At 42.0% G+C, this 18,873-nt stretch overlaps 1 protein-coding gene across 2 annotated transcripts; it reads right to left on the bottom strand.

Annotated features, from left to right (window-relative positions):
* Positions 1-31: 31 nt before the first annotated feature.
* On the bottom strand, positions 32-11,992 carry LOC106566468 (deoxyribonuclease gamma). Of its 2 annotated transcripts, XM_045692951.2 has the most exons (10): positions 11,843-11,965; positions 3,306-3,409; positions 2,909-3,063; positions 2,617-2,705; positions 2,075-2,161; positions 1,753-1,865; positions 1,565-1,677; positions 1,254-1,411; positions 1,051-1,147; positions 32-873 (listed from the first exon to the last, which is right to left on the bottom strand). In XM_045692951.2, the coding sequence occupies exons 2-10, from the start codon at positions 3,337-3,339 to the stop codon at positions 721-723; spliced, it is 999 nt and encodes a 332-aa protein (XP_045548907.1). In that variant the 5' UTR covers positions 3,340-3,409; positions 11,843-11,965; the 3' UTR covers positions 32-720. The 2 variants fall into 2 exon arrangements, with proteins under 2 accessions (XP_045548907.1, XP_013990009.1); XM_014134534.3 differs by lacking the exon at positions 3,306-3,409 and having other exon boundaries at positions 11,843-11,992.
* Between the last annotated feature and the right edge of the window lie 6,881 nt (positions 11,993-18,873).

Below are 18,873 nucleotides of genomic sequence, written 5' to 3'. Positions count from 1 at the left end.
TAGACAGATCCTCAAACAAAATGTGGCCTACTTTGTTTTAAAATCAAGTTTTATTCAAATACTGTGTACAATACATGCATTGAACATTTACAGTGACAATGTAAAAACCACATTACATAATAGAATGTTTTAAAAACCTAAATGAATTTGAAATATTGCAACCATTAATTTACAAAATAGATGTTACTAAACGCAGAAGTAGTGGCTTCTGGAATCTGTAGCCTTCCATTCAAGATATTATATATGTCAAATACCTGAAACTACATGTCAGAGCAGAGCAAAACTGGGATCAGCAGTCCAACACCAGAGCAAATCCATAGATAAGAATTGAAAGGAGATTATTCTGTCAATTTGTGTAGTGATAAATGTTGCTGTCTCTAAAATGTCTGCAATCTCATTGGGACCAGTCAAAGACGGACTTCACTGTTTATTAGAGCAGTGGTTCTCAAACCTCTCCTCAGGTACCCCCAGTAGTTCCACGCTAGCAGACCTGATTAAACGTAGCAACTAATCATCAACATCTTGATTAGATGAATCAGGTGAGCAAGTTCAGGGCCACAGCAAAATAGTGAAGCATCTAGGAGTACCCAGGGATAGGTTTGACAACCCCTTGCATGAGTGAACCAGCTGCTCATTGAAGTTTTAGATGTCCATACCATTGAATTAGAATGAATTATACATTTCTATGATCCATACTCTGGAGAAGACCATCAGTCCTCCTCACACCATACTGGTTGAAGGTAAGATGTGCAGGGCGGAGGTGATGACAGAGAGAGCAATTAGCAGGAGAGGCTGAACCGGAGCTTGAAGCTGCCCTGACGATTTAGTCTTCAGCTCCACCTCAATAGGGAAGTGGTCACTCACTTCCAGAACCTGAAATTTGGAGATCAGTTTATTCTGTGTCATGACATCTGACACAGGAAACAGACATAAAACAGGTGACTTCAGCATGTCTGGGATGTTACATCTTCTCCTGGTGCTTTTTTGAAGATGGATAGGAGTTTGAAAGGCTAAATGAAAATGTTTGTAAAGAGGAAAAGGAAGTATTACCCTTTCCTTTGAGAGTTTATACTCATTGGCAATGTTGAAGACCTGAGCTGAATAAGGTTTGATGGCCTTCAGGAAGCGCTCTCCATGTACCACAATCCTAAGAAAAACAAAGTGTCAAATAGAGCTGAAGAGTAATATGTTATTGGATACATCAATACAGATTGTTTATAATCAAAATGCCTTCATTTCAAATTTCCACCCACCTGTCATAGGCACAGCTGGCAGTATCCCCAACAGTGGTGTCCACCTGGTCCCTGATCAACCAGAAAAATCCAGGTATTGAGAAGAGTCGGATGTTCGCCTTGTCCTGCCGGGTCATGTGCCCACAACCAGCATTGAAGGCTCCAAGGAACATCACGGCCTATGGTACAGAGTGGCATTACATTGGTGAGAGGAGTATGTTCCAAAAGTTAGATATTCAGAATCATGTAGCATGACAGATAACAGTAACTGCATTCATCTATGAAAAATAAGAACCAAACAGAAACACCAACAGGCAGCTGTCATGCCTCACCTCAGTATTCCACTTCATTTTGATTTCCTCAAAGACATCGTAGAGCTTGTCAATCTCCTTGATTGCATCAGAGGCCATAGTGTGCAGCGGGATCAGAGCAAAGTCTCCAATCACTGTTCAGAGGAAGATCATTGGAAGTTATCCAAACAGTACACAATGAATTTCAAATTCTCATGAACTTAACTAACCTGTTTCCTTGGCTTGAAATCTAACAACAAAGGGGTCTCTGGAGAACGCAGCCGCATTCCCCTCCTTTCTGTCAACGTACTGGTACTGATCCGTCAACTCTACGGTTTCATTCCTGTGGAGGCAGTTAGTTATAGCACCATTTGTTTAGGCTTAAAGTCAAGCAGGGTGACAACGTTTCACTAGCATGTAGGGCCGAGATCCAAAAGGTTAGGACAGGGGAGGCGGCATATTTAGGATCTCAAATGAATGCAAGTTTACGTCACGAGAGTAGCATTTATAAATGAAAGAGCTGAAATGGATGTAAAAGAAAGCTTCCCTTACCTGTACAGATAGACGTATTGCTCCTGGTCCTGAGGTGTTCGCCCCAGAACTCCACTGGCAACAGATTTATAGTGATAGGCATCATATCTAAGAAGAAATTAACAAAGGGTTGGTCCATAAATTAAGTGAAAAGACTTATCATAAATTATTTTCTTTATAATCAAAATCACAATTTATTTAAAGTGCATTTAACAAAATCCGCAATACACTTTTATAGGAAACAGTCAAGGAATACAAAACAATGTATATATATATATATATATATGCATGACTGAATGGTGCATGAGGAAGATCCCTCAAATTGAAATCCGGACCTCTAAGGCAGTCCCACTGCTTCCCCCCCCCCCCCCCCCCACCAGGGACTGTTTTAGACCTGGGACACCAGGTGGGTGCAATTAGTTATCAGGAAGAACAGAAAACCCATCACGCTCCGGACCTCGTAGGATAAGATTGGAATACACCCGAGGTAGAGTACTTGTTACAGTCAAATAGAATTCGATGGATTCTCTTTCTATGGTAACAGTATCTAGATGCAACTGTACCTGTTGAGTGCTTCCACCAAAGCTTTAGTGGCATTGCCCTGTGTGTCTTTAACCTCCTGAAGGAGACAGATGTCACAGCGAGACACAATCTGTGGACAATCAACCAACCGGATTAGAACAAGAATGTCTAAATCACGGAAAGATACCTGGATTATTATAATAATAAAGTAATTGAGATTGATTTATCCAAAAGTATGGAACTATAGTTAAAATATTTGAGTTTAGATCCTTCCTGGACCAGTCGTCATGAATAGCAACTGTATGATTGTGAAAAGACGAGGCAGAGTCTCACCCTGGTCAGAGTGTGTATCACCCTGAAGTTGGCTGATTTGGCATCGTCGAAGTTCTGGACATTGAAGGCACAGATCTTGAAGCTTGAACATGGCCCAAAAATACCAACGAGAAGGAGGAGGAGAGGAGAGTGGCAAGTCATGACTGAGCTGCTTGCTGTGAATGGAAAAGATGTGAGATTACTGGTTATACATTGTAACTTTTGTTTTTACTACACTGAATACATATACACAGTGCAGTCGGAAAGTATTCAGACTCCTTCCCTTTTTCCACGTTGTTACAGCCTTATTCTAAAATTGACTATATTCATTTTCTTCATTCTACACAAAACATCCCATAATGACAAAGCAAAAACTGGTTTAGACATTTTTGCAAATGTATTAAAAATAACAACTTACATAAGTATTTCAGACCCTTTGCTATGAGACTCATTTGAGTTCAGATGCATCCTGTTTCCATTGATCATCCATGAGATGTTTCTACAACTTGATTGGATTCCAACCTGTGGTAAATTCAATTGATTGGACATGATTTGGAAAGGCACACACCTGTCTATATAAGGTCCCACAGTTGACAGTGCATGTCAGAGCAAAAAACAAGTCATGAAGGTCGAAGGAATTGTCCAGAGCTCCGAGACAGAATTGTGTCGAGGCACAGATCTGGGAAAGGGTACCAAAACATTTCTGCAGCATTGAAGGTCCCCAAGAACACAGTGGCCTCCATCATTCTTAAATGGAAGAAGTTTGGAACCACCAAGACTCTTCTTAGAGCTGGCCGCCCAGACAAACTGAGCAAATCGGGGGAGAAGGGCCTTGGTCAGGGCCATGACCAAGAACCCGATGGTCACTGACAGAGCTCCAGAGTTCCTCTGTGGAGATGGTTGTCCTTCTGGAAGGTTCTCCCATCTCTGCAGCACTCCAAATCAAGCCTTTATAGTGGAGTGGCCAGACGGAAGCCACTCCTCAGTAAAAGGCACATGACAGCCTGCTTGGAGTTTGCCAAAAGGCACCTAAAGACTCTCAGACCATAAGAAACAAGATTCTCGGCGTCACGTCTGGAGGAAACCTGGCACCATCCCTACTGTGAAGCATGGTTATGGCAGCATCATGCTGTGGAGATGTTTTTTCAGTGGCAGGGACTGGGAGACGAGTCAGGATCGAGGGAAAGATGAAGTACAGAGAGATATCCTTGATGAAAACCTGCTCCAGAATGCTCAGGACCTCAGACTGAGGCCAAGGTTCACTTTCCAACAGGACAACAACCCTAAGCACACAGCCAAGACAACACAGGAATGGCTTCGGGACAAGTCTCTGAATGTCCTTGAGTGGCCCAGCCAGAGCCCGGATTTGAACCCGATCTAACATCTCTTGACCTGAAAATAGCTGTGTGGCGACACCCCACATCCAAACAGAGCATGAGAGGATCTGGAGAAAAGAATGAGAGAAACTCCCCAAATACAGGTGTGCCAAGCTTGTAGTGTCCTACCCAAGAAGACTCAATGATGTAATTGCTGCCAAAGGTGTTTCAACAAAGTACTGAGTAAAAGGGTCTGAATACTTTTACATCAGTTTATTTTTGTTAAATTTGATATCTTTTCTAAACCTGTTTTTGCTTAGTCATTATGGGGTAGTGTGTGTAGATTGATGGGGGGGGGGGGGGGGGGGGACGATTGAATCAATTTTAGCACATGGCTGTATCGTAACAAAATGTGTAAAACGTCAAGGGGTTTGAATACTTCCCGAATGCACTGTACATGTGCGCACACACGCATGTGGACTCAGCCATAACTGTTGCTGACCGGTGTACAACATTTAGCACACAGCCATGCAAACTCCATAGACAAACATTGGCAATAGAATGGCCTTCCTGAAAAGCTCAGTGACCGCCAACGTGGCATTTCTGCCCTGCTAGAGCTGCCCCGGTCAACTGTAAGTGATGTTATTGTGAAGTGGAAAAGTCTAGGAGAAACAGCTCAGCAGCGAAGTGATAGGCCACAGAACGAGACCGCCAAGTGCTGAAGCGTGTAGCTCGGAAAAATCTGGCCTCTGTTGCAACACTCACTACGTAGTTGCAAACTGCCTCTGGAAGCAACGTCAGCACAATAACTGTTCGTCGGGAGATTCATGAAATAGGCTTCCATGACAGAGCATCCGCACACAAGCTTAAGATCACCATGCCAAGCGTGAGCTGGAGTGGTGTAAAGCTGCCACCATAGGACTCCGGAAACACATTCTCTGAAGTGATGAATCACTTGTCACCATCTGGCAGATGAATACCAGGAGAACGCTATCTGCCCGAATGCATAATGCCAACTATAACGTTTGGTGGAGGAGGAATAATGGTCTGGGGCTGGTTTTCATGGTTTGGGCTAGGCCCCTTATTTCCAGTGAAGGGAAATTTTCACAAAAACAGCATACAATGACATTCTACACAATTCTGTGCTTCCAACTTTGTGACAACAGTTTGAGGAAGGCCCTTTCCTGTTTCAGCACGACAATGCCCCCGTGCACAAAGCAAGGTCCATACAGAAATGGTTTGTCCAGATCGGTGTAGAAGAACTTGACTGGCCTGCAGAGCCCTGACCTCAACCCCATCGAAACACCTTTGGGATTAGGACTGCGAGCCAGTCCTAATCGCCCAACGTCAGTGCCAGACCTCACTAACGCTCATGGCTGAATGGAAGCAAGTCCCCGCAGCAATGTTTCAACATCTAGTGGAAAGCCTTCCCAGAAGAATGGAGGCTGTTATCACAGCAAAGGGGGAACCAACTCCATATTAATGACCATGATTTTGGAATGAGATGTTCGATGAGCAGGTGTCCATATCGTGTATAAACGCAACAATTTCAAAGATTTTACAGAGTTAGTTCATAAGGAAAATAAGTTCGGGCCTAATCTATGGATTTCACATGACTGGGAATACAGATATGCATTGGTTGGTCAAATTGACACACTTACCAAGAGAACATCCCTGGTCATCCCTAATGCCTCAGTGTTGGAGTGTACCCCTGGCTATTCGTAAATGAAACAAGATAACGGTGTCGTCTGGTTTGCTTAATATAAGGAATTTTAAATGATTTACACTTACTTTTGATACTTAAGTAGCTAATTGCTCAAATATTTACTTTTGATACTTATGTTCAAAACCCAAACACTGACTTATTCAAGTAGTATTTTACTGGGTGACTTTCACTTGTCATTTTCTATTAAGGTATCTTTATACCTTTACTGAAATATTGTAATTGGGTTCATTTTCCCACCACTGGGCCTTGTCAGACGTGATTGTAGTTCTACGGTCGAAGTTGCGAGAGCGCCACTGCCCTTAGTGGCACTCTCTACCGAGCACCGACTGAAGTGACGTGCCCCAGCCCAGACAAAATTGGTTTTGTATTGGATATTCAGTTTGTCAATAGCTGTTGAACCAAGCATGCCAAAACTATGAAGTGTATATTCTGAATCAGGGGTGGATGGAGAAAAATACACTTGTTTAACCTGTTGGGGATAGGGGGCAGTATTAGCACGGCCGGATAAAAAAACGTACCCGATTTAATCTGGTTACTACTCCTGCCCAGTAACTAGAAGATGCATATAATTGTTTGATTTGGATGGTGTCTGAGTATAACAGAACTCATTTGGCAGGCCAAAACCAGAGAAGATTGCAAACAGGAAGTGCTCTCTGACTATTTCTTGGCCTTCTTGATCATCTCTAACCAAAACAGGGGATCTCTGGCATAACGTGACATTTTTTAACGCTCCCATAGGCTCTCAGAAGGCGCCAGAACGATGAATGGTGGCTTTGCAGGCCATGGCTGAAAAACAGTAGCGCATTTGGATAGTGGTCGATCTAAGGACAATGAGACTGAGGCGCGTGCACGAGGCGACACCATGTTTTTATCTTTGAACTAAAACAGGGTTTCCCGGTCGGAATATTATCGCTTTTTTACGAGAAAAATCGCATAAAAATTGATTTTAAACAGCGTTTGACATGCTTCGAAGTACGGTAATGGAATATTTAGACATTCTTGTCACGAAACGCGTCGGGCGTGTCACCCTTCTTTACCCTTCGGATAGTGTCTTGAACGCACGAACAAAACGCTGCCATTTGGATATAACTATGGATTATTTTGAACCAAACCAACATTTGTTATTGAAGTAGAAGTCCTGGGAGTGCATTCTGATGAAGAACAGCAAAGGTAATCCAATTTTCCTTATAGTAAATCTTAGTTTGGTGAGTGACACACTTGGTGGGTGTCAAAATAGCTAGCCTGTGATGCCGGGCTATCTACTCAGAATATTGCAAAATGTGCCATCACCGAAAAGCCATTTTAAAATAGCGATTGCATAAAGGAGTTCTGTATCTATAATTCTTAAAATAATTGTTATGTTTTTTGTGAACGTTTATCGTGAGTAATTTAGTAAATTCACCGGAAGTGTTCGGTGGGAATGCTAGTCACATGCTAGTCACATGCTAATGTAAAAAGCTGGTTTTTGATATAAATATGAACTTGATTGAACAAAACATGCATGTATTGTGTAACATAATGTCCTAGGCGTGTCATCTGATGAAGATCAAAGGTTAGTGCTGCATTTAGCTGTGGTTTTGGTTTTTGTGACATTATATGCTAGCTTGAAAAATGGGTGTCTGATTATTTCTGGCTGGGTACTCTGCTGACATAATCTAATGTTTTGCTTTCGTTGTAAAGCCTTTTTGAAATCGGACAGTGTGGTTAGATTAACGAGAGTCTTGTCTTTAAAATGGTGTAAAATAGTCATATGTTTGAAAAATGTAAGTAATAGCATTTCTAAGGTATTTGAAAATCGCGCCACGGGATTCCACTGGCTCTTGCGTCCCACCTAGCCCATAGAGGTTAAACATAAGATTTCAGTAGCTCTTACACAAAGCGTTCCATGACTATGAAAATTATGTATTTTGAATCAGTCTGATGGACAAATCCACAGCTTCTTTTTATCATTTTTTGTATAAAATACAGTTCTATTTTCAACAGCTCTAACACCAGGGTTTCCCCAAACTCGGTCCTTGGGACCCCAAGGGGTGCACATTTTAGTTTTGCCCTAGCACTACACAGCTGATTCAGAAACAATTCATCATCAAGCTTTTACAATACGAATCAGCTGTGTAATGTTAAGGCCAAAACGTGCACCCTTTGGGGTCCTGAGGACAGAGTTTGGGAAATTATGCCTTACACAAAGCATGCCATGACTATGAAAATTATATATTCTGAATCAGGGGAGGAGGGACAAAAATAAATGTTCATAGCAAGAGCTATTGAAGATTAAAAGCCCTCCCCCAAAAATAAAAATCTAAATCGGTCATGGAAGCGTGAAGAACTATTGACCAACAGTCATGTCATGATTGGTTCAATAGCTATTGACAAGAGAAACTCAAATATCCAATATAAAACAAATTTTACCTTGGTACCCCTCCAAGACCTAGTTTCCCATAGCAATGGCATTTAGGCTTACTAATTCTAACTTCGACTAATTTCAGTTTGACAAAACAATGCCAAACGTCCTGCACGGTGTTGGGCTGTAAGCACAACCCCCACCTGTGGACGTCGGGCCCTCATACCACCCTCATGGAGACTGTTTCTGACCGTTTGAGCAGACACATGCACATTTGTGGCCTGCTGGAGGTCATTTTGCAGGGCTCTGGCAGTGCTCCTCCTGCTCCTCCTTGCACAAAGGCGGAGGTAGCGGTCCTGCTGCTGGGTTGTTGCCCTCCTACGGCCTCCTCCACGTCTCCTGATGTACTGGCCTGTCTCCAGGTAGCGCCTCCATGCTCTGGACACTACGCTGACAGACACAGCAAACCTTCTTGCCACAGCTCACATTGATGTGCCATCCTGGATGAGCTGCACTACCTGAGCCACTTGTGTGGGTTGTAGACTCCGTCTCATGCTACCACTAGAGTGAAAGCACCGCCAGCATTCAAAAGTGACCAAAACATCAGCCAGGAAGCATAGGAACTGAGAAGTGGTCTGTGGTCCCCACCTGCAGAACCACTACTTTATTGGGGGTGTCTTGCTAATTGCCTATAATTTCCACCTGTTGTCTATTCCATTTGCACAACAGCATGTGAAATGTATTGTCAATCAGTGTTGCTTCCTAAGTGGACAGTTTGATTTCACAGAAGTGTGATTGACTTGGAGTTACATTGTGTTGTTTAAGTGTTCCCTTTATTTTTTTGAGCAGTGTATAAAGCAAACCAGACAGCCAGGGGCAAGCTCCAACCCTCAGACATAATTTAGAAATGCAGCATGTGTTTAGTGAGTCCACCAGATAAGAGGCAGTAGGGATGACCAGGGATGTTTGCTTGATAAGTGAATTAGACCATTTCCCTGTCCTGCTAAGCATTCAAAATGTAAAAGTACTTTTAGGTGTCAGGGAAAATGTACATACTTTTCTTCAGGAATGTAGTGAAGTAAAAGTATAAAGTTGTCAAATAAGTAGAAGTAAAGTACAAATACCAAAAAAAGTAGTACTTTCAAATATTTTTACCTAAGTACTTCACATCTGTGTGTTTGTGCAAGTAAAAAAAAGCATGTTGACTCACCCTACTTGTAGAGAAACGCCAATGTCATCCTCTTTCATGTTGATGAAACGGTCTATCACTGTCATACGCTTCTTTTTGTTGTCCTAGGCTACCTGGCTAAAATGCTTGCTCGTTAGCCTAACTTCCATTCATGGGCAACGTTAGCTAGTTAACATTAGCCTTCTACATCTAGCTACATGTTGAACTTCCATCCTCTCAGGCCAGGGACACAACAAACAAGGTATGAATTAATGGTTGGATCAGAATCGCCGTTATAATCATTGGCCAGTACAGAGAATTAAGTAAAACCACAGATTTTGCTTAATTCTAGCTAGATAGCGAGCTAGCCAACGGAGGACAACAACTAGATGCAACAATTAAAGTTGTTCATGTCAATGACATATGCTCAATGCGATTTGCTAGGATAGACATCAAATCCAAGCTGGCTTCCTTTGATTTTTTTTGGTGTGTCAGGACAATGCAGAGTTGAGCTTACTCAGTTTAGCTCAAAGCTGATTAGCTAATTTATACTTTTTTTGTCAAATGCTCGCTGGCTTCCCTTGCATTCAATGCTACGGGGGGCAACAACGTCATGCTCTTTTGGACCACACAGCATCAGATATGGCCTACACAGAGAGACAGGGGCACTGTTTCTCTCACTGGGATGTTTTCTCCTGTGAGATAGTCAGCATATAGTGAATTGAAGGAAAATTATACATAAAATATATGGGGGGGGGGGGGGGGGTCTGGCTTTCCCTTGGCCTCCATGAATATACTCCACTGCTCCTAGAAAGATATTGCCTATGGCTGCACATATTTGGCACATCATTGCACAAGTTAGGCTACACATGTAATATTTTGAGAAATTACAGACAGTAGGATACAAGTATCAAAATAGAACTCAATTGATTTAACATTAAAATGTATTTCAATATGATAGTCCTATAGACTACTGTAGACTCTTAACCCACCTGTTGTGTTAATTTCATGTTAACTAATTCTGTGTTCCCGGTCCAAAATGACCACCCTATTATAGCTGATTATAAATCCATAATAATACATATTAATCCCCTAATGTTGTGTGAGATCTTTTTAATCAACTTAAGTTATTGTGAACATTACACGTTTTAAACTTCTATTTGCTATTTATGGCCTGTAGACCTCACTGACCTGAGCTCATACAACTCATTTGAGTAAAAAAAAAAAAAAAAGAAAAAAAGCATAATGTATTATTTTTACTATAAACAAATACTCAGATGACAGTGCTAATTATCACAGACTACTTTGTGTCAAAGTTTAACAAGGACTCTCCTCCTCACCAGTGTCATGATCAAAGATATGATCAAGAGCCTCGCATACAGTTCATCGTTTGGTCATTGTCGTGCCACAGAATGAATTGTGAGCAAGGCCTCAAAAAAATATATATACCAGAGCTGTGAGAAAAGTTCTATATATTATTGAAACAATGTTACTATTGTTTGTGAGAATGACAACAGATGTGGTTTCCGTGGGGTTTTCCATGGAAACCAAGAAGGGGAGTAAGGTGTGTGCTCAAACACATGCCTCTGGGAGAGGAAGAATGGGCATGTGCCTGAACTCAATTTTATACACCAATTGTAGTCTCACCCATTAATTTCTAATGACCGATCATTTTTGACCGGGAACACCAAGGGTGTACAAAGGTTAAATAAAACACCCAAAATGTAATGAAAATCATCAAAATGTATTTTGTATGTTCAGATGCCCTGTGTGGACAAAGTCATGAAATCGTATGACAATCAGATTAAATGAACGACATTTTTCAGAGAGAACTTGTAAATCGGTCCAATTCGACCGGAACACAGCAGGAGGGTTAATGCAGTCACTTCGGTTTTAAATGTTTAGCATATTCTGACGCGGGAGGGTAAAAAACTATCTGACGCACTTCGCTGTTGTAGGAGTCGTCTGAGACAGGCGTTTAAAGATGCTCCTACGAAAGATCTAACGTGTGTGTGTGTGTGGTTAAAGTTAGATATAAGTCTGAGAATTCAACATCTGTCTATAAAACATTCACACCAGCGGAAAAGTGATTAGATACAGAGACTCAAAAGAAGCAGACAAAACTCGGCGGCAGGAAGAGCGTTGGGCCTGTAACCGAAAGGTTGCTGGATCGAATCCCCGAGCTGACAAGGTAAAAACATGTCGTTCTGCCCTGAACAAGGCAGTTAACCCACTGTTCCCTGGTAAGCCGTCATTGTAAGTAAGAATTTGATCTTAACCGACTTGCGTATGATAGTTTGTAGGAAACAACAAAAGTATTGAAGCAGAATTACATTTAGAAGCTTTTGGTGAGCAAGGTGAAGATACAATATTTGAACAGAAACAGTGAATATCATTAGTCTACCTTGTTTGAAGAGAATTTGGTTGAATTCCAGGTCCACGGGTGTTGAATTAAACTAATCTTTAAACACCTTGACAAAAGTCCCGTCCTGCTGCCGCTGGGTGTAGGTCAGGTATCAGTTTTCACCACACCTTTAACACATCTTCCTGTCAGCTGATGTCCCGATCCGCTTCCTTTTTTTGTTCTTGTAAACTGGAATCTACCAGTACACCGGCTGACCAGTAGGAGTAAAATGCTTTTTACATTTAAAAAATATATTTATATATATATATATATATATATTAGGAGCAGCAGAGAGCTGAGTGACTGTTACTATGACTGTGCTGCCGATTATAGGTTACACGGTCTGACTAAATGCACTGCAAAAATATGGAAAGTTTAACACTCAAACCAGAATGTTGAATACAATTATATTTGAACGTACTCAACCGGTTGGTCCTTATGTGCATCGAAATTATAGAAAATATATCTGAAGGAAAGTATTATTTTGCTGAATTTTTTGAGCGCCGGTGGGTGTATGGTTTTGTCAACTATTTTCATTCTCCTGATGTATTCGCATGTGATGGACACGATGTAAACAATCGCCTAATGTAAGAGGAGATATCCGGGAAAAAAATGCTCGCTTGCAATTTGACTGCACATTCGCCCGCTAATATATAATGGCTAATCTGTGGTTCGGTTGGCAATTGTTTATATATTGTGCAAGTGTTTAGTTTGCATGCATCAGTAGATTGAAAATACAAACCGACAGAACCATATGCACACCAGCGTTCTAAAAGTCTGGTTAATAACACTTTCCTGTGGATATTGTGTCTCTAATTTCCACCCACATAAGGATGAAATCAGTGGACAACAGGTCAAATTCAAATTACGTTTATTCAACATTCTGTCTTGTAAAGGAACTGTTTGGAATTTGATATTATACACTAATTGTTATACACTAATTTGTTAGAGAAGAGCGAGGAAGGAGACTTCCCCAGGAGGGAAAAAGTGTGAGCAAACTACACAGATCTGAGTCAGTCATGGCCACTTCTCAAATATCTTTAAATCAAAAATATAAACATGTAATTCTTACGTGACAGCTTTACAAATTCTCAAATAATACTTTTTACATAAACACATATTTTCATGTGGGCGATCAATTAATTTGGGACTTTTTGCCTAACTTACAATAAACACCAATAAAACATATTTGGGAAGTGGCTATGACACCAATCCACCAGACTGTCTAGTAAATCTCCAATACTATTAAATTGTTCTATTGAGAAAATTATCATTTTTCTCCTCAGTGGAAAGCAATCTGAAAATGTAAGAGTCTTATCAGTGCTTTGTAGAAGGCACACATCTGTAGAATAAACATATTTCAAGCAGTTAATGAATCAATATTTATCAAGCATCTCACCCAAACATTCAACTGTCTGTAATGTTATGTTTGCAAGTGTGATTATGGTACAGCGGATGCGTCTGCCTCTCTGCACGTTCCTCTGCCCAGGCATTGCTGACACAGGAGGAAAGCTTGGCATGGGCCCTCAAATCCTGAAAAGGTTCTACAACTGTACCATTGTAAGCATATTGACTGGCTGCATCACTGCTTGGTATGGCAATAGCACCGCCCTCGATCGCACAGAGGGTTGTACGGACAACCCAGTACACCACTGGGGCTGAGCCCCCCGCCATCCAGGACCTCTATATCAGGTGGTGTGAAAAATTGTCAGACCCCAACCACCCAAGCCATAGACTATTTTCTCTGCTGCCGCACAGCAAGAGGTACCGGTGCATCAAGTCTGACACCAGCAGGCTCCTGAACAGCATCTATTCCCAAGCAATATGATAAATAGCTAACAAAGTAGTTACCTTGTATCTTTATTTACCTTTTATTTCAATATTTGCCTCTATGCACACTCACAGGGCCTTACACACTCACACTGTCACTCCAACACACACACACACACACACAAACACTCCATCATCTGCTCACTCACACATAATATGCACATACATTTATACTGACTCAACACACCCACTCACATGCAAGCTGCTGCTACTCTGTTTATCTTATATGCTGTTGCCTAGTCCCCTTACCCCTATACATATATACCTCCATCACTTAACATGTAAATATGGTATTGGAAATTACTTTTAAAATATTTCCTGTATATAGTATGCTTACTTACTTTGTGTATTTCTTGTTCCTCGTGTTTTTTTCCAGTGATTATTGAATTGTTGCATTTTGAGTTTGCAAGAAAGGCATTTCACTGTACTTGTGCATGTGACATGAAATTAAACATTCCTGATCTTACAATGCATGGAAAGTTATTTTATGTATTACCTAACCATGCATGTCATATGTTCTAGCAATCAGATGATGATGTGGCACGCCACCATTGGTTGATGCATGCAACGTCTGAGCAGGTGATGCGACCTCTGATAGATCATCAAGTAGAACATCTTTGGATCCACTCTGATTGATTGAATTTATTTGACAATTTGTAAAATCCATACCTAGCTGGGCGCTCCAGCTGGTGATGCCTCCACATTCAATATTCAATTTTAAGAAAATCAACAAGGATTACACAATAAATCTTAACAGCTTATTTCAGGTTTTCTCTGTATACATCAATGATGTCGCTCTTGCTACTGGTCCACCTCTACGCAGACGACACCATTCTGTATACATCTGGCCCTTCTTTGGACACTGTGCTAACAAACCTCCAGACGAGCTTCAATGCCATACAACACTCCTTCCATGGCCTCCAACTGCTTTTAAATGCTAGTAATACTAAATGCATGTTCTTCAACCGATTGTTGCCCGCACCCGCCCGACTAGCATCACTACTCTGGACGGTTCTGACTTAGAATATGTGGACAACTACAAATACCTAGGTGTCTAGTTACACTGTAAACTCTCCTTCCAGACTCACATTAAGCATCTCCAATCCATCTAGAATCGGCTTCCTATTTTGCAACAAAGCCTTCTTCACTCATGCCGCCAAACATACCCTCGTAAAACTGACTATCCTTCCGATCCTTGACTTCAGCGATGTCATTTACAAAATAGCCCCCAACACTCTACTCTGCAAACTGGATATCACATTGCCATCCGTTTTATCACCAAAGCCTCATACACTACCCACCCCTGCGGCCTGTATGCTCTCGTTGGCTGGCCCTCACTACATATCCGTCGCCAAACCCACTGGCTCCAGGTCATCTATAAGTCTTTGCTAGGTAAAGCCCTGCCTTATCTCAGCTCACTGGTCACCATAGCAACATCCACCTGTAGCACGCGCTCCAGCAGGTTAATTTCACTGGTCACGCCTAAAGCCAACACTTCCTTTGGCCGCCTTTCCTTCCAGTTCTCTGCTGCCAATGACTGGAACAAATTGCAAAAATCTCTGAAGCTGGAGGCAAATATATCCCTCTTTAACTTTAAGCATCAGCTGTCTGAGCAGCTTACTGATCACTGTACCTGTAAATAGCCCACCTGACTACCTCATCCCCATATTGTTATTTATCTTTTGCACCCCAGTATCTCTACTTGCACATCCTCATCTGCACATCTATCCCTCCAGTATTAATTCTAAATTGTAATTATTTTCGACCTCTAGGGCCTATTTATTGCCTACCTCCTTACTGTTCTACATTTGCACACACTTTACATAGATTTTTCACATTTTCTTTTCTTTTGTGTTATTGACTGTTTGTTTATGTGTAACTCTGTGTTGTTGTTTTTGTCGCACTGCTTTGCTTTATCTTGGCCAGGTCGCAGTTGTAAATGAGAACTTGTTCTCAACTGGCCTACCTGCTTAATAAATAAAGGTGAAATATTATTTTTTTTAAATAAAATTTGTTTTGAAGAGGGAAAGGGGGTGATGAAGCTTCGCTCCAGACCCGAGCATTCCGAGTCTTTGCGGTGATATTCTCATTTGGCTCTTAGTTGAAAATGCTTAAAAATCAATCTAGAACCATGAAAAAAATTATGCAAATAACCAATGTAAAGCCCGAAAGATTCGTGAAATGCACGTTCAAACATTTTTTTTACCTGGCCAAATTATGAGATGGTCTGCCATAAAAAAACGTTTTTACATACACTGAAAAAATCAACATGTAACAGATTGACGCGGTCTCTGCGCTATTTATTCTTTCTGCAGTGAGGATTCATCCACTTTAGATAATGTTAAGTCGTGTCAATTCGAATCTGGTATCGGAACAAAATAGTCAGCACATAGTAACTTCTGATTTCTTTGTACTTTAATTAATGCAAACACTTGAAGGGTAAATAGGTGGTTCGTATATACGGGGTCGCTGTGTCACCACGCAGGGAAAAACAGAGAACTGAGTTACACATCCTTTGCTTTTCATGAAATACTCTGACAGAGATAGTTCCCGCTCACTGCTGGCCTGTCAGAGGGAGGATGAGCGTGGTTTAAACTTACTCATCCTATCGTTGGCGTGCAGGTTGGTACCAACCTCGAGACGCCTCCTGTTACCGGGCGTAGTTATTATCTTTGGCAGTCGATTTATCTTGTGACGGTACAATGCACAGTTCTCACAAAACCCCGACACCCCTCCGTATATACATTTCACCCATATCCTACAGTTATCATTTAACAAGCTATTCCATATCCCTGATTTACAGCATCTGCATTCTTTCCATATGACTCAACATCCCATGAGCCCCTTCCTCTCACACAGCAGTATGCTCTTATCATATAGAGTATAAACTTAATAGTATAGCATAGCTTCTTTGTTATATTATATAGGTTATGCAAACAAATAGTTGGTCAAACCCTAACAATCATTATTTTGTAACTTATCTGTTTTGAGCTCAAAGCAGTAGTGGCAGCATAATTACTTTCGAGGAGAGGAGAAACTCAATTATGATCGTATTAAAGCCCATTGTGTACAGTACGTTGCCCATGCGTCATCAATGGGCCGCACGGTGAGCTCTCCTTCAGAGAGTGAATTTGAGTCAATTGGACGCTAGCTCAAAAACCCAACATTAGCCTGAATTTTGTCAACACGAAGTACAACATTACATATAGGTATTAGATAATTAACTTGTTCTCATTACTATCATATAGCTTTGGAATCGTGACATTACATACTTTAGAGGGAAATAATAAGGTGTCTCGATGTATACCGTGATTTTAAAAAGGTATTGTGTGGTGATTAGCTTAGCAACTGCGTGACGCCGCATGACAAGCCCTTAACCAACAATGCAGTTAAGAAAAAGAGTTAAGAAAATATTTACGAATTAAACTAAAGTAAAAAAATGGAGTAACAATAAAATAACAATAACAAGGCTATATACAGGGGATACCGGTACCAAGTCAATGTGCGGAGGTACAGGTTAGTCAAGGTCATTTAGGTAATATGTACATGTAGGGTAGAGGTAAAGGGACTATGCCAACAGTACGGGTAGGGGCAATGCCAATAGACCGGGTACCCATTTGATTAGCTGTTCAGCAGTCTTATGGCTTGGGGGTAAGAAGCTGTTAAGAAGCCTTTTGGACTTAGACTTGGTGCTCCGGTACCGCTTGCATTGTGGTAGCAGAGAGAATAGTCTATGACTAGGGTGGCTAGATTCTTTGGCATTTTTTTTCTATACACTGCCTGGTATAGAGTTCTTGGATGGCAGGAAGCTTGGCCCTCTGTAGCGCCTTGCGGTCGGAGGCTGAGCAGTTGCCATACCAGGCGGTGATGCAACCAGTCAGGATGCTCTCAATGGTCCAGCTGTATAACTTTTTGAGGATCTGAGTGCCCATGTCAAATCTCTTCAGTCTCCTGTGGGGGAAAAAGCATTGTCGTACCCGCTTCACAACTGTCTTGGTGTGTTTGGACGATGATAGTTTTTTGGTGATGTCGACACCAAGGAAATTGAAGCTCTCAACCTGCTCAACTACTGCCCCATCGATAAGAATGGGGGCGTGCTCGGCCCTCCATTTCCTGTACTATACGATAATCTCCTTTGTCTTCATCACGTTGAGGGAGAGGTTGTTGTCCTAGCACCACACTGCCATGTCTCTGACCTCCTCCCTATAGTCTGTCTCATCATTTTATGTGATCAGGCCTACCACCTTTGTGTCGTCAGCAAACTTAATGATGGTGTTGGAATTGTACTTGGCCACGCAGTCATGGGTGAACAGGGAGTACAGGAGGGGACTAAGCATGCACCCCTGAGGGGCCCCCGTGTTGAGGATCAGCGTGGCAGATGTGTTGTTGCCTACCCTTACCACCTGGGGGCGGCCTGTCAGGAAGTCCAGGATCCAGTTGCAGAGGGAGGTGTTTAGTCCCAGGGTCCTTAGCTTAGGAATGAGCTTTGAGGGCACTATGGTGTTGAACCGTGAGCTGTAGTCAATGAACAGCATTCTCACGTAGGTGTTCCTTTTGTACAGGTGGGAAAGGGCAGTGTGGAGTGCAACACACCAGCATTGCTTCTACACCTGCATTGCTTGCTGTTTGGGGTTTTAGGCTGGGTTTCTGTACAGCACTTTGAGATATCAGCTGATGTAAGAAGGGCTATATAAATACATTTGATTTGATTTGAACATAGATTGCGTCATTTGTGGATCTGTTGGGGCGGTATGCGAATTGGAGTGGGTCTAGGGTTTCTGGGATGATGGTGTTAAGCCATGACCAGCCTTTCAAAGCACTTCATGGCTACAGACGTGAGTGATACGGGTCGGTAGTCATTTAGACAGGTTACCTTAGGGTTCTTGGGCACAGGGACTATGGTGGTCTGCTTGTAACATGTAGGTATTACAGACTCAGTCAGGGAGAGGTTGAAAATGTCAATGAAGACACTTGCCAGCTGGTCAGCGCATGCTTGGAGTTCGCGTCCTGGTAATCCGTCTGGCCCTGCGGCCTTGTGAATGTTGACCTGTTTAAAGGTCTTACTCACATCGGCTACGGAGAGCGTGATCACACAGTCGTCCAGAACAGCTGGTGCTCTCATGCATGCTGCAGTGTTTATTGCCTCGAAGCGAGCATAGATGTCATTTAGCTCACCTGGTAGGCTCGTGTCACTGGGCAGC

This window comes from Salmo salar, chromosome 13 (assembly GCF_965601325.2).
Source record: "Salmo salar chromosome 13, fSalSal1, whole genome shotgun sequence".
Taxonomy (NCBI): Eukaryota; Metazoa; Chordata; class Actinopteri; order Salmoniformes; family Salmonidae; genus Salmo; species Salmo salar.
Note: the sequence above shows the minus strand (reverse complement) of the source record. Positions and strands in the feature narration are given on the sequence as shown.